The sequence below is a fragment of the Sciurus carolinensis genome, chromosome 3 (genome assembly GCF_902686445.1).
Source record: "Sciurus carolinensis chromosome 3, mSciCar1.2, whole genome shotgun sequence".
NCBI classification, from domain to species: Eukaryota; Metazoa; Chordata; class Mammalia; order Rodentia; family Sciuridae; genus Sciurus; species Sciurus carolinensis.
In genome coordinates, this window is record NC_062215.1 from 31,376,790 (window position 1) to 31,399,041 (window position 22,252).

At 38.8% G+C, this 22,252-nt stretch overlaps 1 protein-coding gene across 1 annotated transcript in view; it reads left to right on the forward strand.

Annotated features, from left to right (window-relative positions):
* The window catches only part of Ankfn1 (ankyrin repeat and fibronectin type III domain containing 1), a 244,704-nt gene extending 222,452 nt beyond the window's left edge, over positions 1-22,252 (forward strand). Inside the window, exons 18-19 of the mRNA XM_047547242.1 lie at positions 1,371-1,584; positions 15,053-22,252. Coding sequence (XP_047403198.1) covers positions 1,371-1,584; positions 15,053-15,852 — 1,014 coding nt within the window. The 3' untranslated portion in view covers positions 15,853-22,252. The remainder of the gene's footprint in view (positions 1-1,370; positions 1,585-15,052) is intronic.

Genomic DNA, 22,252 nt, shown 5'->3' on the forward strand with positions numbered 1-22,252 from the left:
TTTCCCTGATAAGTGGATGATGATATATAATGGGGGAGGGGGTTGGAGGTGAGAAAAGAATGGAGGAACTTTACGTAGAGGGAAATGAGAGGGAGGGGGTATGAGAAATGGTGGAATGAGACAGACATCACTACCCTAAGTACATGTATGATTACATGAATGGTATGAATCTACATTGTGCACAACCACAGAAATGAAATTATGTACCCCATGTGTGTACAATGAATCTAAATGCAGTCTGTAAAAAATTTAAAAAAAAAAAGTAAAAAAAAAAAATGGAAGTCTCAAGAAGTAAAATGACTGGCACTCTCTGAGGTGTATCATCAATCTTCTGACAGAACCAGAGTTGGCACTGTGGTTGTCCCACTTCAATGCCATTTCCACATTGCATATTAAAGTGATACTATATCATGAGGACCCTACCCCAGAAGTGCACCTTCAGAAAAAAAATATATAACACAGACACAGAGGCAGCAAGACGTAGGGCCTACTGGTTAAAGCATTGACTCCAGCTAAAAACAAACTTATATGTATTTTTTTTTTTTACCACATTGCTTGTGGTATAGTCTTAAGAGGTTTGGTTATTATTTTTTCTGGATGTTGCTTCATTTTTCATTTTCTCCTTATTTCTAAAAGGTTGATTGGTTGGAGAGTGGTGAAAGATCAATGTGTCCTCATCTCTTTAAAAAAAATAATATAAAATAAAATAAAACGTGCTACGCTAAAAAAAAAAATCGAAGAATGCTTACTTAAGAATAAGCTATTTAAGTTGTTTTATACTTTGGAAGCACTTCCTTTACATGTAAGAAAACAATACGGTTAATATATAAAGTTGCTTCTTTTCTCTTAACGTAAGTCCAAGTATTTTGATATTCACATCTGATTGTATCCCTTCCCCACCATATCCCAATGAGGAATATTTCATTAAATACTGAGAGTTAATAGCACTTTATAAGTGTGTGCAATGTACTCAGCAGTATCATAAAGCACTTTCAAATTCCTCATTTCACTCATTTATCACAGCCCTATGAGGTAAAAAAGGGAAGATATTTTACCCATATTTTTCAAAGAAGGTAACTTAGGCTCAAAATGGTCAAATGATTTGCTAAAGGTTACTACAAAGCTGAATAGCATCTGGGTCTTCAACTTTTTCCACTAAAAGATATAGCTTTTCAGGTAAAAATACATAAAACACAAGAGAGTACAAGATTACAAGGTATTTTCTGGCTCAGCAAACCCATTTTGAAATATTTTACTCTTATTCAAAAGAAATACTGTGGAAAACAGGTCATCTTTGGTTCTTAGGAAAACTTACTCCTTTTTAAAAGTTGTTTGATAACTTAATGTCTCTTAACCATTTTATTTCAAAGCAAACAGATGAAATTTGGCGTGAAATGAGATGGATCATGGATGCTCTGCAGTATGCACGATACAAACAACCAGTTTCTGGCTTTCCTATCACTAAGCTGATAGACTCCTCAGATGAGCAGGACCTAAAGAAGATCAATTCTACATCATCACATATAGACTGTCTTCCATCACCATCTCTATCCCCAGAGATGCACAGAAGAAAGGCAATGAGTGGTAAGCAATAAAGTTCTGAAGTTCTTTGGTTTAGTCTCCAGATTCCTGACCCACCAATGAGGTTCTTTGTGTTGAGGCACAGGTTCAAGCAAGCGGCAGGAAACACTGCTCAGTGGTAATGGTCTGAAAGCATAAAAGCAACAAAACCAGAATAGTGGAGGAGCCAGAAACTAGGGCAATCACCTGAAATCAACTCCATTAGGAATAGTGAAGTCAGTCCAGTTCTGGAGCATACCATCTAATTAAGAAAGCACATGAAGCAAGGGTAAGGATTCAGAAGTACAGAGTGAGAATGGTACCAGGTGATGGCCACGTCAGGCAAGAGAATCTAATCAAATCCAGGTAAGGAAGAACAGACCCAGCCTCTGATGAAGAGGAACTGACAAGACTGAGGCAGGAAGTTAATGAAAGAGCTGAAGGTAAACTTCCCATCCACATGGCACCAACGCTCTGGAGTGAAGATGGGAAAGGAAGAAATCTTGGATAAACTAGTATTCTGTAATTGAGGCCAAATAAATAGCTTGCTTCTCATGAATATGATGAACTTACAGACAAGTTGAAGAATATGTCAAGAAAGGCACCTCCTCCTCGGAAAGTATGAAGTTACATGACAAATACTACCAGCAAAAACATCACTAGGTTAACAAATGTATACCAAAAACCTTCATGCTCACAAGCGGATAAAAGCATACTAAGCACAGGCTGTGTCATATTGTGTAATTCTCTTTCCTAGAACACTCTGGGACTAGTGTCATTTGTCTAGTCAACTAAAATAATGGCCATTCAAAGCATCTTTCTAGATTTTACAACTTAAAAGATCTCCAATTTTATAATCTTCATAGTAATATTTTTAACAAACAGTTCCAATTTGTAAGCTTGTCCCATAGGGGGCAGCATGGTGTAGCAGAAAGAGCCGGGGCCTAGAAACCAGAGACCTGGATTCGAATCCCAGCTTTGTTTTGCTGTATGTGCTTAAACAGATTACCACATCTGAGCCTCAGTTTCCATTATGTAAAAGGTGAACAATAATACCTACACCTTGAAGGGTCACTTGTGAATAAGATTATCTATTATCAGCAATGCATGGAACATAAAATGTATTATAGATATCATATGTAATGTTGTTATTCTATTATAGAAAATTTTAGTAGGGACATTAGCCTTTTCTATAAGTTAAGTTTGTATTTGCTCCTATGTTTAAAAGTCTCCATGTGTAAAAATTAAAATTTGGCAAAACTTGGCAAACAAAGAACTTGGGAGACAGCTAATTTATATTACCAAATGAGTTCATGACTTACCAACCAATTCAACAAAAGAACTAGAAAGTATATTTTTATAATCCTCTACTGGTTTGGAGATACAAATAAAATATCATCTTTGCCAGAAACTAGTCTAATGGGAGAGACAAACATATTAACCAAAAGTTACATGATGATTGCATATGGTTATAGAGTCTATTGGAGGCGTTAATCTTTAAACTCATGAGAAGTGAGTTTCTTGGATGAGGTGACAAAATCCAGTACCAAAAATAAACCAAAGTTGAGCAGAAAAAGAGGAAAATGGAGAACATCATATGCAGAGCAAGCAGATTGTACAACTGTGTACACTATCTCACTGACAGAATCTAAAGGCATTGTTCTTTTTTTTTTTTTCGTTTAAAAAATATGTACGGTTACCATGTGCCAGGCACTCTTCAAAGTAATGGAATATAATGACAAACAAAGCAAAGCTTTCCTCCTGTAAAATTAATATCTAGAAAGAATGAGAAACAATGAAAACATAATCAAAAAAGATAAAATCAGAGTGAAAATTCCGGTATATAATATAAAATAGCAATTGAGTTGTGAGTAACCAGGAAGCTGTTGACTTCACTAAGATGTTCAACTGAGATCTATCTGAGAAGGTATGACATTTGAACCAACCACAGGATAAGGCAGTAATGCAAAAATCTGAAGTTGGAGTATTACAAGAAACAAGACAGCAAAAGACCCTTAGGTGAGTGAGGGATTGAAAGAAGGTGAAAGTGCTTAGAACATAATGCACAAAGGGGTAAGTGGTGCAAGGTAGGGTAGAGAGATAGGTGAACTGGAATAGGCAGGTTTCTGTAGGCCCTGCTAAAAGTTTGGATGTTATCCTACTTGTAACAGAAAGCCACTGGAAATTTTTAAGCAAGGATTGATTTGATCTTCAATTACAGTTCCACTTTCAAATCTTACTATTGTATGAAGAGACCACAGAGGGAAAACACTGGAAGCAGGGAGACCAAGTAGGAAGTTATTAACAAAGGAGATAAAAAGTTTTCTGGCTTGGGTATTTGGTGGTATCATGATGTTATTTACCCAAAAAAAAAAAAAAAAAAAAAAATCAAAAACAAGGTAAGAAAGAAGGAGAAACAAGCTTGGCAGTTGGGCATGCTGAACTTGAATGAGCTTTGGAATATTCCAGAGGAAAAAAAGACAAGTGGGGTCTGGAGCTCAGGAAAGAAAACTGAGCTAATTATACAGATTTAAGAAATGGTTGACATGTGAATTATGTTTGAAGCTATGAAAATGCTTGCAATTCCCTAGAGAGAGTAGGTAAAATAAGAAGAGAAGATGATGGAAGGTGCCCCATGGAACGGAGCAGGAAGACTTTTTAGTCTAAAAAGGAACAAACAGAAAGAAGATACAAAAACAAGAGAGTATTGTCACAGAAATTAAAGCATGTCAAAGGACGGTGAGAGGTTAAACAAAACAACTGTAAATCTTCTGTTGTTTTGCTTTTTTCAACAAGAAGTCATTAGTAATCTTAATGAGAGCAGTTTGTGAAGGGAAAGAGAAGCTGAGCAGTAGATCGGGGAGTAAATGGGAGGTGAAGAAAGGGACCAGTAAGATACATTCTGTTACAATCTTGGCTGTGAAAGGGAAGAGGGAGGGAGGGAAGGCAATAGGGAGAGGACTGTAGGATCGAAAGGCATTTTTTTAAGGCAGAAAAGATATGCCTTGTCATCTTCCACAGTTCATAAAATTCTAGAAACAACTCTTCAATTCTATTTCCACCTTCACAGCTCATTGGTCTTCTCTGTTCACAGAACTTTCCCAGTGTTTAATCTTCTCTTGGCCACAAGGTCCCAAATGGGTTCCTCCTTGGCTGTATGAGGGTGGCCTCCTCCATGCCATAGAAATGCCAAACCCTCACGTTGGCCTGAGGATGGATTACACACACTCCCTGCTGGGAGGATCTGGCCAATTACATTCGGATTTTATTATTAACTTAAAATGTGAGTGATCATCATTCTGTTTCCTAAAATACAACTTTCTCTTGGGTCCATTTATTTCTCTGAAGCCAAGATTCCATGGGCTATGAAACACAAAGATGTGAAGGGTTGCAAATGACAAATGGAACCCAGTGACAGGGAAGCACTGTTGAGAACTGGGAGAAAGTATCTTATCCCTTGAAAAGCAGAAGCCTTTCAGAGCAATGACATCTACCATGGCATACTCTGTCCTCTCCATAAATGTGACCATTTCAAATTGTTGGGAGATTATTTACAAAGGAGGAAAACATTCAGTTTAGAGGACTGTCCCCACTGGTTTACTCAGCGGGGCAAAGTGTGCAGCACAATTCCATTCTGAGTAGGTAGGACTTGCCTAACTTCTAAAGAATCTGTGGGACCTATGAAGCCTATCACATACCTCACCTCTGGTGCCAGCCCAAGATTCTAAGCTTGTTAAAATCATGTACCTTTGATTTGTTCGTGGAAAATCTGTTGGGGATGGGAAGACCAGGGAGTGAACTCTTTTAACTTACTTCCCATTTCTGTGTGGTTTTCAAAACACAAAGTAGAACTCTTCTGAGCCAATTAAAATTAAGTATCTCCCGAGGACCCAAGAGGGAAAGTTGGCTCCTAGAAAAGGCAGCTCAAGGCACAGGGTGGAATGATTTGGTCCGTCACACGGGTATTTTCTCTCCCACTCCTTTTCTGTGGGTATAGTGGTCACAGGCAGCAGCAATTTTTTTTTCCAATACTGATGTTTCTCCTAGTGACACATGGGTGAGGCAACAGAGGGGAGGGGGTGTTGTTTTCTTCACATGCATTTGAAGATTATCCTAATCTTCCAAATGTAAATGTTCCTGGTAACCTTTTCCCACATTATGTTAAGAACACTGTGGTATAAACCAAAGAGTTCAAAATTTCAATCTAAAGATATTATTTCTCTTGCAAAATTAGAAGGTGAACAAACCTCTGAGGTTCTACCCAAGGCCTGATGAGAGATTCAAAAAAGTTATTTATTTTTATTTAGTTAGTTTTTATGGTTATTGTTGTGGGGCTTTTTTGTTTTTGCAATGCTGGGATGGAACCCAGGGCCTCTTGCATGCTAGGCAAGTGCTCTACTACACCACTACATCCTAAGCCCAAATTTCTATATTTATAAATTATTTAAATTCTACTTATAGTGGAAAAAGATTTAATGAAGCACTACACACATACACATATACATACATATATACACACATATATGTGTGAAGATATATTGTAGGTCAAATATGACTTATTCCTTTCTATCTTGCCATACCCCCTGCCTTGGGGGAAAAAAAAAAAAAGGCAACAGCTTTAAATCAATTATTCTTTCCTGAAATGTCATCTCCCCATAACACCCTCAAAATCCACATCAACTCTACCCTGCTGTTGTTGGCCTGATCCACAGAGATCAGGAGTTACAACACCATTACAATAGCATGAAAGCCAAAGCTGCCTAAGCCAGCACTAATACTATGGGCAGAACTTTCATCAGGCGGCTCCCAGGTCAACCAGAGCGGAAACTCAAGATTCTACTAATGCTGGCCTGCCCGGTGAGCCCTGTAAGGGAAGTTGAGGAGCACAACCAGGCTTATTAAAATAACAACCAGGCAAGGTGCCTACAGTGTTTAATGGGGCATAGGCCTGGATCTGGAGATGAAGCTGCACTTTGCATTCTATCCCAGGAAGGGAGGGAGTAGCAGTGGTCTAAGTCCTTGGAAACTCTCCTCAATGCCCTGGCTGGCATCCTGGAGATTTTCCCAGACTGTTCTGGGAGGGCTATCCCACTCTAAGCAATAGATTCCACTAAGTCTTCTAATAAATAGTACAACCACCATGCAAGTCAAATATTTAGCTTCCCATTAGAGCAGCGTTTCCCACGTATGGTCTATGAACCAACATGATAATATTTACCACTCCATAGCTAAGCCTTTCTGCACCCCCATCATGGATGATTAGTTATAATTAGGTCTTCTCTTGTTTTACCTATTATCTCTAATGCTCCTAGGAACTATAGTAAATAAGCTATATCATTTATTAATTCACTCTGGAATAGCTTATCAGAAAATGCCATTTAAGAAATTATTGTACACCTTTTATTATTAACAGTGTTCTCACAGCAAAATCTTGAAATATATCTGATTACTGATTTATATTTTAATGATCTTCATTTGTTTTCTAACTATTTTCTTTTAATGGTGGAGGAATCTTGATAATGATATACCTTCTGTTTGTAAGGCAGTATCTTAAGAAACCAATATAATCCTCATAGCACCTATGGAAGATAAGCAATATAAATACCTACATGTTATAGAAAAAGAAAGGTTCAGAAAAGTTGTAATTTGCTCAAAATCACATACCAGAAAGGAGACTGGCAGAACTTCAGTCTAGGTTTGTCTAATTTTAAGACAATTGTTCTTTCTGTTCCACCTGGGTTAACTCTTGAGTCAACTATCACCATAGCAAAATGATTTGGGTAACTGTTTTAAGGAGTATCTATTGCAGATTAAGTAAATTGGAGCTTTTCAAAATGCTTTCAGCATTGTTTTTAAGGGACAATCAAATCTTACTACTCTTTATGCTCCTAGATTTTAGTATCTGTTTCAGTTCCATTTCAACTCAAGGTGCTTTACAGCACAAGAGGCTAATAACAGAAGAATGATTAAGATGGAGCCTAATGGGGTGGTCCTTATAGTCTGCTCATATGTCCATGTTCAGATTAGATAATCTGGGAAATACAGGAGATCCCATAAATCCTTTCACTTGACTCATTCCTTTACCCATTCCTTCCTTGACTGACTTATCCAAAATTTAATAAGCAGAGATGAAAGACATAGTATACACAATCTCTAGGGTTTGTAGTCAAATGAAAGAGACTAACATGAAAATGGATATTTATAATAATAATAAAGCCTGTAAGTATAGTAGCACAGATAAAAGTAAAATGTAATAAGAGGCAAAAGAACCAAGTAACTTCATTTCATCTGAGGAAATCAGTAGAGGCTCTTCTGGAGAGACCGGGTATAAAACATGACACTCCATGGAAACATCAGAACGTCTGCTCCTATGAAGGACATCTTATATTCCTTAATCTTCTCCAAACAATAAATGTTCGCTATTTTTATAATGACAGATAAAAGTATAAACTACTTTTGCAAAGTACTTGACCTAAGAACTGCAAAGAGGAAGAAAGTGTCACAAACGCCTCAGTGGTTGCTTCTAGTTATAATGACTTTTACTATCAGTCCTCCAGTGGATAGAATGGTAGCTGCCCCTCCAAAAGATATGTTCATATGCTAACCCTTGTGACCTGCCAGTGTGACTTTACTTGGAAAAGAGGTCTTTGCAGATATAATTAACAACCTTGAGATGAGATCATCCTGGATTTTCTGGGTGGGCCCTAAATCCAGACAAGTGTCCTTCAAGAAACTGAAGAGGATACACAGGCACAGAAGAGAGCCCAGGGAAAGACAGAAACAGACTGGAGTGACGTATGCACAAGATATAACCACCAGCAACTGGAACAAGCAAAAAAGTATTCTCCCCCTGGAAATTCTAGAGGGAATGTGGCCCTGCTGATATCTACATTTTGAACTTGAACTTCCAGAGCCACGAAAGAATAAACTTTTGTTGTTTTAAGTCACCCTGTATTGTATGTGTTACAGCAGCCACAGGAAAGTAATGTAAGACCTAAACAAAAATGTTTCTCAAGCAAGAGCAACAAATCCTTACTGGGAACTTAGCTAATACAATCCTGTATAAGTGAATTAGATGAATCAAGTCCCAGTCCTCAGAAGTTTCCATGAAAGCCCATGGAAATGCTAAGATGGATGGTAGTCTAGCAAGTCTTTGACGTGAGACAAATCTGTATCAGGTGCCTATTCTGCTACTTATCAGCTATATGAGTTGTAATATTTAATGAGTCTAAGCTTCAATATGCTTGCCTGCAAAATGGAAGTTGTAAGTCTTAAAGCATTTAGAGCACTTGGCACTATGGCTGGCTCAAAGGAAGCACTAAGTAAATCTCAAATATTGTTATTACTATTGTGGATATAAATGAGTTTGTGCAGACAGCTAAACACTGACCAGATAAATGGAGAAAGAAGTTCAACTAAAATCAATTACAAATTCTTCGCATGAATCCTATTTCAAGTTCAATTTCAAATCTTCATCATTCCTAAGGAATCTATCCCAGCGATCACCAAAAACAACCAACAATTCTGAGATCCTATTATTTTCAGTGCCCAATTATTCCCATTAAAGATGGGGGGAAAGTACTGTCCAAAAAATTTCTTACCCCTCAAAAAAAAAACTTCTTAAGAATATCAAAGTTATTCAGCCCAAGTCTTTATTCATTTCTCTCCTTTAACCTGAAATTCTTTTCTTCCTTAACCACTCATCTCTGAGGACAGCACGTTCTTCCAACTTTCTTACTAACGTCCAAGGCCAACACTGGAGTTCAGAACCTTGATCGACCCTCCTTGTTGTATTTATCAACCTCACCACTCATATCTTCAATCATCCCCTCTCCAGCGGTTCTTTCTCCTCCACATCCACAAACATCTTCCTACAACCTTGCTACCCCACCAGTCTCCCATTTTATCTTCTGGATGCTTTGGTCATCTCAAGTTCACCCTGCCACAAATTAAATTCACCACTTCTTCTACTGACCAACCCAAATCATGGCTGAGATTTAATTCCTCTGGCTTACTGCTACTTCTGTCTTCCCAGAAACTGTGGTTTGAAACCTAATAGTAAGTTTGAGCCCTGTACACTTTCTTCTTCCATTTATCTAGAACCTCTTCCCTAAAACTTTCACATAGTTGGTTCCTTCTAACCACTGAAGTCTCACCCAGACTCCCTTTTCTGGATTCAAAGAATTCAGATTCAAAAGAATCATCCTCCCAAATCACTCTTTAGCTAAAATCCAGTTTCATTTTCTTTATAGAATTTTGTACTTTGAAATTAATCTTGTATAATGTCTGCTTTATTTACTGTCCAATCCACCCTCTCTGAGCTGCTTGAAAGCAGAGAACTTACCTGTCTAGCACAAAAAAACATGCTCAGTAAACACGTTAGAATGAATGGCTTTCCTAAACTTCTTTCCTCTACACAACTCAGTCCCACAGCCTGAACAAGAAAAGTATTTACAGGAAACAAAGCCTAGACCACAGCTTCCTAGCTGGCCTCCCTATTATCTCTTGTTCATCAAGTTTATTGAATGTTCTCCCTACTACATAACTGTCCTAAATCACAGTTCTCATCTTGTCAGTTCTTCAAAGTTCTTTGATAATTACCCATCAGCTAAAAAATTTGGCAAATCCTTATCTAGACATTCAATAGTCTCTTCTGGTTCTACTTTACCTTACTCTAAATTAAATTCTTTTTTAAAAAAATTTTTTTGAAATAATTATGGAACCAGAAGTTTGCAATGAAATGTAGAGGAAGTTCCTTACTCTCTTCTCTCAGCAATCCCTCAAAATTTAACATTTCACACAAATCTTGTACAGCATCAAAAGCAGGAATTTGGTATAACCAATAGAGTCTATCCAGATTTCACCATTTACACCTATTTTTGTGCATGTAGTAAGCCCACATGGGCTCACGTGCGATTTTATGCAATGTTATCACATGCGTGGCCTTGGGTAACCACCACTATAATCAAGATCCCAACTGTAATATCACCACAAAACTCCCCAACGTTATCCTTTTACGGCCTTACCCATTCTCCCTCCATGCCTACCCCTTGCAATAATAATCTGTTCTTTATTATGATGTTATTTCATGAATATTACATATGCAGATTTTTTCTTTTCATTGATGAATAGTATTCCAGAGTATGGAGATACCACAATTTAGCCATTCACCCACTGAAGGGCATCCGGGCGAAGGGCATCCGGGCAGTTTCCAGTCTGAGGCTATTACCAATAAAGTTGCACAAAGTTCCTCTGTGAAAATAGGCCTTAATTTTTCCAAGATAAATTTCTAAGAGTGCAATTGCTGGCACCCTTCCTTTGTAGCCATATTTTTTCCAAAATTCCATCCCCGTTCCCCACATTCTAGTCACGCGGGACTGCTTGTACTCTTTCCTCTTTCTCTCTGATTTATAATGCTTTGTCATTATCTGAATATTTATTTTTAAAATCTGCCTTGAATTACTTTTTGAAATGAAGAAATAAATTTAGACACAGAAATGAATGAATAGAAGAAAAATTAGAGATGCCTATTTCATTAATCCTATCCCAATGTCATTCCTCCTTCCTATAAACCTACATCTTATTTGCTAAACTTCTCATACAAAATCTGTATTCTGCCAGTTTTGTAGATGAATACTTTTCATATACTTCCATTAAAACTGTAAACTCCCTAGAGATAGATATTCTAATTTCTTATAAATTTTACATCCACTCAAGCACCAGATACAGATGCTCCTCAACTTACAATAAATTCACATTCTGATAAACCTATCAGTAATTTGAAAATACAGTAAGTCAAAATACATTTAATATACCTGGTACTTTTTTTTTCTTCTCCTTTTTACAGTACTGGGGATGGAACCCAGGGTATTTCGTGCTAGGCAAGCAGTCTACAGCTGAGCTACATCCCCATACCCACCTAACAGATTTAATACACCTAACCTACCCAATATCATAGCTTAAAGCGTGTACACCAGGAAGTATCTGTTGTTTATATTTGTGATTGTATGGCTGAACAGAACTCCCTATCAGCTCCCAATATCACAAGAGAGAATCTATCCTTCTGCTTATCACTAGTCTGGGAAAAGAAAGCAGACTTCAAAATTGACATAAGGTTTCTACTATATGCACATTGCTTTGGGCCATTACAAAGTCAAATTATTATAAATCAAACCATCATAAGTTGGGGACCATCGAGCTGTACAATATTTCTACTACAGTCAAGGTCAAGTAATACTGAATCTTCATTGGTGAATAAACGAATTAAATAACACTAAGAGAGCTCCTGGTCTAACCCTGAAACCAAAATGCCACATCTACATAAAAATATAACAAAAATAATACAAGTCTATACAGGCTAAGTGTCAAAGAGCAAGTGTTACGGAAGTACAGAGAAGTGAAAAATTCCTTCTGGGACACTTGGGGGATGCTTTGTCCAAGAGGTTGTTTGAGGAAAACCTTGAGCAGATGAACTAAAAAATGCAGTCCTTTACTGGTAGCCATTATTTAAACATGTGGTTTGATCTCATTCTTTGAGGTTGCTGCACAATATTTCATAGCATAGATGAGCCAGTTTATTCCATTATTCTATTCAGGAACATTTACATTTCTATCAGTTTGGGTCCAACACACAGAAAACCCAAATAAGAGTGTTGAAAACACAAGATACTCTGTCTTGCTTAAAAAAACCCTAGGGGTTGACTATTGAAGCCCACATGTATGGGGACTCCGTGGTCTTCAAAGATCAAGTTCTATTTTTCAGCTCCCCCATCCTACCACATAGCTTGTTTCCAAAGTTGCCTCTACACATCTTGTTACAGACAACTGAAGGAAAGAGGAAGAATAAAATGACCTGTCTCCCAGCTAAGCCAATCCTTTTATACAGCCCTCTGGAAGTTTCATACAATACTTCTAATTTTATCTCAGTGGCCCAATTAATTTTTTGATCACGCCCAGTTGCAAGAGAAAATGAAAAAATGGTGTTTTACATGAGAGCATGGTTGTCCCAAATGAAGTTTTGCAGCTAGCTAAAAAATTACATTGGGTATCAACCAGAAGTGAGAGAGAGCAAAACTGACATTCTGACATCCTGCCCTGCCAATTTTGAGTAAATATGCATATCATTTCCTACAATCAGGAAAGAAAGCATAAAAACTCTTTAAACTCTGACCCTGAAATAAATAAGACAAAAATGACATTTCAGGTAGCTCTAATTTCTAAAGTAAAAGAAACCCTGATTTTAACACCCTAACAAAATAAACTTTAGCCCTGAATTTTATAATAGTCTTAAAATACTGTATCTGATTTTCCACCACAGATTATCTGTATCCAGGTAATCCTGTGGAATTTTTTTTCTTTTTTAGTTACCTGTTGCATATTTTAGTCAACAAGCCTTCTGAATACCGATTCCTCTGCAGAACTCTCCAAGTAAACTATTTTTCTTTTCTTAGTGCTTCTGGGCCTCTAAGTGATCCTTTCACAGCATTCTCAAGCACAAGATGATGTCTAGTTTCTCACTATTATAAATCATGCTGCAGTAAACAACTTGTAAATGCCTCCATGTGCTCATGGTGACAATTTCTCAAACAGATATCCAAAAAAGGACTTGTTAGGATAAATTACATGCACATTTTAAATATATTCTGCCAAACCGCTGTCTAAAGAGCTATACCAATTTATCCTCCTCAATACTATATGAGTCCCTTATTTCCCAAGCATCACTAACACGTGAGATTTTCACTCTTGTATCTTTTGTAAATTTCATGGGGAAAAAAAAGTCTCATTGTTTCAATTCTATTTCCCTAATTACTATCTGGGCTAAACATAATATTTATTGGCCATTTGAACTAATTATTCTTTTCCAAGTATTTGATTCTTATCTTCTGCTCATTTGTCTTATCTTCTAATTTACAGCTTTTTATATTCTAAATTTTATTCTTTGTTACACATGTTGTAACTCTTCTTCCAATCTATCACTTACTTTTTTTACTTTGCTGAAGATGTCTTTTGTTTTTACAAAGTATTAAATTTTGATATAGTCAAATTTATCAGTCACTTCTTTTATGACTTCAGGGGTTTTCTCTTGCTTTAAAGACTTTCCCATTCAAAAATTGCAAACATGTTATCTTCTAATATTTGGGGATTTTCTTATTATATTTAACCCATATGGAATTTATTTTGATAAATGTTATGAAGTAGGACTTTCTAATTATTTTGCTAAATGGACAGTCTACTGTCCTAACACTACATATTGAATAATTTATTTTACTCCCATACTTTGAAATGTTATCTTTACCATGTGATAAATTATCACATAATCATATGACTGAGGACTCTAGTTTTCTATACAGATTTTCAGATTTGTCCATTTCTATACCAATACAACAAAGTTTTAATGACCAAAGTTCTGTATGCTTTAATATCTGATAAAGCAAACTCCTTCCTACTGCATTAAAAATAAAAAGTTGGTTATTCTCATAAATTTTCTCTTCCACAATGATTTTTAAAACAAATCATTAAATTCCATTTTAAAATCCCATTGGGATTTTTTATTGAGATTACCTCATATTTATAGATTAGAGATTATTTGTTTTTTAAGACCACTTGCACATTTTCAAAATTAACATGTACTCACCAAGTACCTACAATGGGCTAAGCTCTGTGGAAAATTCAAAGGCTTTTGGACAGTTCTTGCTATACAGAAATGTAAAACCTGATTGGAAAAAAAAAAAGATATAAACAACTACTGAATGAAATAACAAATATCTACAGAACTAAATTGTAGTTCTCATGGTCATTATAGTATGCACCTTGAGACTTCTTTTTGCCTCTGATTTTGTTTTTTCTTTGGCCTCCCATTTTTACAACTAGTAATGGATTAAGTGTTTATAAATACAATCCGTTTATTTTTGAGTCTCCCTAAAAAGTTCTGTCATCATCACCATTCTATAGATTAAAAAAAAAACCAAAGCTCAAAAAGGTTAAGCAACCTTCCTAAGATCACTGAGCAAGTAGGTAGAGGACAGCAAGGATCTTTAGATTTCCTATCTCTAGTCATCAGTGTCTTCTCTTCTTCCTTCCCCCTTTAAAATCCCCACTGTGTGAAACACAAAATTCACCTAAGAAATAATAGGGAATGAATAAATAAGCAACATCCAGCTTTGTTTCGTATTTCATCCCTTCTGTAGGCAGATGCCGGGAAAATAAAAGTGTGCCTGGAGACGCTGGGGATGAAGGAATGCTCCTCACCATTGTTGGGGTTGGATCTGTCAGTTCATCTCTTTTCTTTGAGCTATGACCAGAGCCTACTGCATAAATTCCTGGGCCTTGTGCAAAATGAAAAAGTGAGAATTTTAACTCGAAATTAAGAGTTCCGAGGGGTGACAACAAGAGAATTTAAGTGACTCATGGGGCAATGCTGGATCCTACTTGCAAGAAGCAGGCCCTGGCTGAGAGTCTGTCTTTTCCCTAACATCTGTTTCTGGCTTTGCAGAGTCCCAGCCCTGCTCTGATGAAGAAGGCTGCTCGGAAGTCTTCCTCCCCACGGACAGCGACTACGACTCCAGCGATGCCCTGAGCCCCAGAGACCTGGACCTGGTCTACCTTTCGTCCCATGACATCGCCCAGCAGGCCCTCAGCGGCCTCAGCGGCAGCGCCCCCGACGTCCTACAGGTGCACGACATGAAGACGCCGGCGGGGCCCGGCCAGGACCCCCAGAGCAGGGCGCAAAGCCTCGACCCCGACCACTCGTGCGTCGAGTTCCTCCACGGCCTGTCACTCACCGGCCTCGCGCCCAAGAACCACGCCAAGATGGCCCCGGGCGCGCGGCCGCCGCTGGGCTTCCTGGGAAAGCGGAAGTCAGGCAAGCACCAGCACTATGGCGGCTTCAGCCGCCACCGCCGCTGGCTGCGCATGCACAGCGAGACGCAGTCGCTGTCGCTCTCGGAGGGCGTCTACACGCCCCACCTGTCCCGAGCCTGTGGCCTGGCCCAGGAGCCTGGGGAGGCCGAGAGGCCTGGACCTGCCCTCGACGGGCCCCGGGGCCTGACCTTGGCCCATGCCGCCAGCCTGCCCGAGGAGCGCAAGGGCTGCCTCCAGGACCCGAGGCCTTCGGCCAGCAGCATCTACGTGGAGCCCTACCCCGGCGCCCTGGTGCGCCCGGACGCCAAGCCCTGGGCTGGCTTGAGCCCGCCCCCTGGGGGCCGCGTCCGCCTGTCCAGCCCCACCCGCCCGGAGATGAGTCCCAAGGGCCCCACCTCGCCAGTGTCAGAAATCCTCAGCAGCATGCTTTAGGGAGCCCCGCACTGGCTGTCCACCACCCGACCGCTAGTCCCTGCCTTGTCCCTCACCCTGGCCGCCCCTGTGTCCCCATTTTCCAACGTTTTGAATGCTACAAATCCAAAGGTTACAGGTTCAAGGACCTCTTTTTTAGAGGAGAGTAGAAGCTGAGACCAGAGTTGCCAGCGCTATTCCCGGTTCAACCTAGAAAGGGCGTGGAGAAGCTTTTATGTCAACATGGAGTCTGAGACACAGTGATTCAAACATGCCACCCCGTTAGTGGCATCTGTGGCTGAGGTAGGCCAGCCCGAAGACACACCCTCAGTTTTGCAGCTGGCTCTGTAACCTGACCCCCTGGGTTTAGGACTCTTTCATGAATCTGTGATTAATGAGGAGTTCTAAGTTGGAAATAAGATTGGCATAGTTTTTCCCTCCAATCCAAACCTTTAGAATGGTTTAGGCAAAAGAGGCCTGGGTTGTGTCTTTGGAGCATGGTATCAAGTGGACTTTAGCTGAGTTCCCTGTCAGTTAAACCAGGCCAAGCCAAAGTGCAGGGTTCTCAGAACTCACCAAATCCAGTTTATCATCAGCATTTATCTGATTAAGTAGGCCTTGGCAGACCTCTTTGTCCTTTAGTGCTATGTGCAGACCACCAGAAACTAAAGTAGAGGACACTTCCAACTCTATCTTTCAAAGATAGAATAGGATAGGAGGCAGTCCTTCCTGCACACTCAGTTCCCATTCTGACCTGAAAATGAGCCATAAATTGTTCCAGGGTGTAAGGAGATGGCTAAGTTAAGTGAAAGTCTGAATTGTAGACAAGAACCGGGGAAGGAGAGAAACATGAGCAAAAATGTATTTCCTTTACAGTTCTAAGCAAAATAAGTCCATAAGGGTCATGTCTCTCAAAATTGCTGTGGATTTGCTCAGGATTCTGAAGTGGTAAAGTCATCTTCAAACAAAGAAGTTCCCTGCAGATGAGGCCAGGCAGTGATGGGCTCCTCACTGCCCCTTGAGCATACCTCTGACTGTCCAGGACTGGAATTGGCTGCCTTCCTCTTTCAGATCCACTCAATATCAATTTTGCCCCAAGATCATCTGGTCCAATGACCACAGGGAAAATCTTCTTCAGAAGCCCCTGCCAGTAGTTTATTCCAAGAATAAGCTCAAAAACACCTGGAAATCCTACTCAGGTGCCTCCTACCTGAATTTCTCACAAATGAGCAACCCAAATCAGAGAAATCCCACTGAATATTCAGAAAGGGCATGAGTCTTTCATCTCTTGGAACTGCGACCCCTTCAGTTCACTGGCATTCTAAATGATTCTTTTCTGCTTCACAGGCATTTTGGTTAAATATTGCTCTTTATGGTCCCATCCCTGTCCTCACAGTCCTACCATTTCTGCTCATGGGAATTCATACAAAGTCCCCTGTTCACAATGTTATTTTGATCCCTTCCATTTTTAAAACATTTAATTTAAACATAAATAATTACCCTGTTGGAAAGTCACATATTTGGCCCATGGCCTATGGTCATTAGAAAACTAAAGCCCAGAGCTCAGTCTCTATTTTTTAAGAGAACTTACACTCAATGAACACCCCCCCCAAAAAAAAAAAAAAAAAAAAAAAAAACCCTGATCAGAATCACTATAGTTCATTTTCCAGGCCTGGGAGGATTTTTAAATATAGTTTTCTTCTATGTGAATGATATGTGTACAAAAGGAGTAAGTTAAAACCAGAAGGGTCATCAAATTGGTTCAACTCATTGGGTTTACAGATAGAAGCAATTAAAGTCCAAAAAGTTTAAGTGATTTGCTTAAGGTCTCAGAGCTGGTAGAGTTAACATCAGAAACAAGAACCACATCCTTTATAGCAGGCCATCCCATTGGGAATTGATATATACCTAGTTGACTCTTGATTATCTACAAGTTACTTACCTATTGTGCAAAACTCTCCACTTCCAATTCCAAATTCAGGTCCATTGCTCAACCTTTAGCTAATGACTTTCCAATATCACAGAGTTCCTGGTTGCTGGGGAACGCAAAACTTCATGTAAAAGATATCTAAGTTTACTAACTAAAAAGAAAATTTGGGAGAAATTTCAGATAATGACTCCTAGTTAACAACAGGAATGGAAGAGTTATCCACATTCAGTTTCTACTTATTCTAACTAGAAGACAGATTATTTATGTGAAATGAGTCCCTGAGATGAGATGCTGAAGTTGTCAGAATCTGAGAAGCCAAGCAACTCTGATAAAGACCTTTCTGCCAACATGGGAGGAAGCTTGCAACTGTGAATCAGATGGGAAGCATTCAACAAGCAGCTGAGACAGAGACTGACCCTCATTCTGATCCCTCATTTGGTCAACAAGTTCTGGCTTATTGGACCCAGATTGCATTAATTTAAAACCCACTAACTTATATTGGGGACACGGTCATATTTTCACTTTCCACAAGGAAAAGAGGAATGAATAATGCACATTAGTTTTTAATGGCACACTTGATCCACTTGAAAGTGGATTTTTCTAGCAATATTCTCATATAAAGTGGATATCTTATATCCTCAAGAATTAGCTATTTGTTCAGATAGCTCACCCCAGTACTCCACTTTGAATCATTTGTGAGCTGAGTTTAAAAATTAATGTATTCTTGTGAGAAAAAGTGTGCTCTTTAATACACAATTTATATCCATTCACATTAATTATACAGACTTGACAGTGTCTAGGGAATTTTTGTTTTATTTTATTGGTTTGTTTTATTTCAGATATGATGGACTTGGCCTTTTATTCTTGTCAAATCCAATCTGAGAGACTTTGGAGGAAAGTTTCCTACCCTGGGTCTTCTTTTCCAGCAATTTGCTCATGTGATTTACTCTCCACTGCATTATCCAGCTCTCACCATTCATAAAAGTCCTTAAAGATCTTGACTGAGGCCTCCCATGTTTCCTTCCCTCCCAAGTCCCATAGAGAACCAAAGAACCAAGGGTGAAACACATCCCCTGGCCGCAGGGGGCTCACAATCTGATCTGAGAACGCAGCCACACATTAAGCATACATCTTCTCCTCTGAAGACTTGAAGAAGCAAGAGCCTGCCTCCTCTGCCAGACAGACATAGCGCATGTTCTGCTAGACATCTTCGATGGCACCCCTGCTGTCTATTTGTGAGGGAGGAGAACCCAGAAAATGCAAGTCCTGGATGTATATGCTGGACGACCATTTACAAGGCTATGACAGCCTCTTAATTGGTGAGGGTACCTGGTAGACAGTAATTAAAAACTTTCACTCCAGGGAATGAGTATTTTAAGAAGTGGGTACTTAAAGATGAGATCCATTCCATTTTAAGAACATTCACTAACGCTCGAAGCAATAATTACACTGGAGAAAATGGTTCCATTTGGTTTGAAAATTGAAGCCAGTTCGTAATAATATTCCTCCAGTCCCCTTTCCTGAAGGATCCCAAAGCACTTCATGAAAAGCGATGACTGAAGCCTTGTTGTATTCCCCTAAAGAGACCTTGTCTGGGAGCCACCTGGCAAACACCTACCCCATCCTTGCCAGGAGATCATGCCAGACAAGTGGAAAAGAGGACTGGCCTCTCATTCATTGTTCTGGTGCCACACAAACGTGTACCCTGCTGAGGGTTGAGCTCTTCCCTGGAAGATAACCCCATTAGGCAAGGAGGCACGCTAGAAAATCTCAACTCCCTGGCCTCCTCTTTTTCCTTGCCCTTCACCTAAGATGTACTTGCTTTCTCTTGGAAAACCATCAATTCAAGCTGTCAGAGGGTCTGCGGTGCATTTAAGTTCCCCAGTTATGTTAATAGCACACAGAATTTACTGACTTTGGAAAATTTATACATGCAGAATGCCACTATTCTACAGCTCTCAACCCTGCAGGCAGCAGATGCACAGCAGAGAGTGAGCATCTTCGCTTATTTGTTTATTAAACCCTGACATACAGATTAAAGAGGGTCGTTATAGATTAACAAGAGCACACTCTTAGCCAATTCAAAGTGTTACATCGTCACTTTATAAAGCCTAAGTGTTTTTCCAGACGATTCAGTGAAACAAATCTGGGATTTTTGTCAAGCTCATATCTTGAAGGAGATCTTTAAAGGAGTTATTTGGAGAGCAATCGTATCTCTTCATAGGTAGTAGGGTGAACAAGGAAAAAATGTGTTCCTTTGCTGGTCACCTCTCATCAAGATGTTCCAACACATGGCTTACGACTGTTAAGCTGAACTTCAATGCAGCCTTAAAACAACAAGGGTAGTGTATTTGAAACTATGTTGTACAGCTTGGAAACTTATTCTAAGATCTTAATTCAGAGTTTTTCTGAGGTGTTGAACTTTGCCATTAGCAAAAAGTATTTTTAGAAAAAAATCCATTGACTGTTTATGAAGCACTGATTTTGCCATATTTCAGGTCTCTGGTTTTTCCACCGCATCTGTGCACAGTAGTTATATTTGTTTTTCAATTATTTCTTCTATTTCCATTAATAATGAATTTGTAAAATGGTCATTCGAAAAGACAGTTGGTTTTGTTTAATGATTGGGTAAGTGGACTGTGAACATATTCTAATTTGATAGTGGAAGTAGGAGGTTTATTATTGTTGTGTTGTTTTAAATATTATCCTAGGGTCTTTCCCTTCCGGATATACACGTCTTTAATTTCAGCAAAGCCAATATTTAACTTAGTGACAAATGTTATGAAGCTATTAGTTAATGCTCTTTGCTCTTCTTCCTTTAGTTCATGGCATGAAAGTCTGAATACACTTTCACAGTAACCACCCTCCAGTAAACTGATTTACAAAGGCTAAGTCTGGCAAATTGTAAGTCACTCTGAGTTTCTGTGTTGCCTTTTGTCTTGTGACAAACCAGAGTTTGGGAATGTCCCAGGTATGTGATCACAAGTATCATTTTGATGTTTGTAATGGAAGAAAGAATTGGGGGGAGGGTGTGTCACAGATGTTTCATAGAAAAATAATTTAAGTGACATTCTATTAGGCAATGCTTAATTGCTTCCTGCCTAATGTATACCGAGTAATCTGGCTGATTATTAGTGGTTATTTGTTCAAAATTTATTGTATCTTGTTGCTGCATATGCAACTGAGTGTATGTTAAAATTTAGATTTCAGTCTGTTATCTGCACAATTTTGTGTGCTTTACACCTCTGTAAATACACAAATAAATAAATCACGTATGGTGTGTTAAATGTGACCTCCAATCTTGAAACAAAAATTTTTTGTAGTATGAACATTTGGAAACTATTTGAACATTTTAAATGGATATTGTAAATGGCCAGTACCTTCAATCAAAAACAGCACTGGTAGAATGCATGCCTCTTCAACCTGCCCATTAAGAAGAGGAGGTCAGGGGTTCAAAGGATTAAGATAATTTTTCTAATGGCAAGTATTTTTGATAATTTCCTACCTGCCTAATTACATTTTCAAGAAAAATTGTTGACTAAAGAAAATCTCAACTATCCGAGGGAATGACTGTTTCAAAAGCATTAAATATACTTTATATCTCACCTAATATTGTTGAAATCTAAGTCAAGAGTAAAGAAGTAAAAAAATATTTTTGATGCTTCAGAAGATTTTTTTGCTGTTTAAAAGACAGTTTACAAGCCTTTTGTCTTTGGTGTGGAGAAACGTCAATTAAATAATAAACTGAAAGAATTCTTAGTACTTGGCTTATAGCTTTTTCCGTGTCTCAATGAACACAAAAATTGTCCAGCCTGAACTTTTTTAAATCTTCTCACTAAAACTTTGGAAGAGTTTATTATTTGGGGCATTGTTTTGACAATGATTAGCAAAATCTGACCGATTGGTTCTTGACTAATCAATAGCATTTAGGTTATTTTTCTTTCCTAATTGGTTATTGCCACGTATTGAAGATACAGCAGCATATTATAATCCAAATACTCTCACCAGGTTGCACCCAGGCGGTTGGCCATCTTAACCTCACTTCTTCCTCTAATGCATGCATGTTTGAACATCTTAAGTACATACTGCATGCACTGTCCTTTCTCCATTTCTCTATCCCTGCTCTCTCCACACCCACTGAGCTCCTTCTCCCACTTCTCCTGTATTTGAGGACACTACAAAGAGATTACTTCAGTCCCAGTAACCTGAACAAAAAAGTTCTTCTGAATTCCCAAGGACAGGAAATGTGCTGCTTTGGACCACGTATCTGTCTTATGCTGTTTTCCAGAATTCTTTTAAATGCACATGCACACATAGGTGTATACACACACACACACACACACACACACACACACACACAAATTCAACTCTTTATTGGCATGTTTGTGGTCGGCTTTCCTGACAGCCTCAGAGGGCTGTTTTGTTGTCCTGACCAAATGTGCTGTTTTCCCTATGTAAATTGTCATCTTTCTAAGCAAACCATTACTTTCT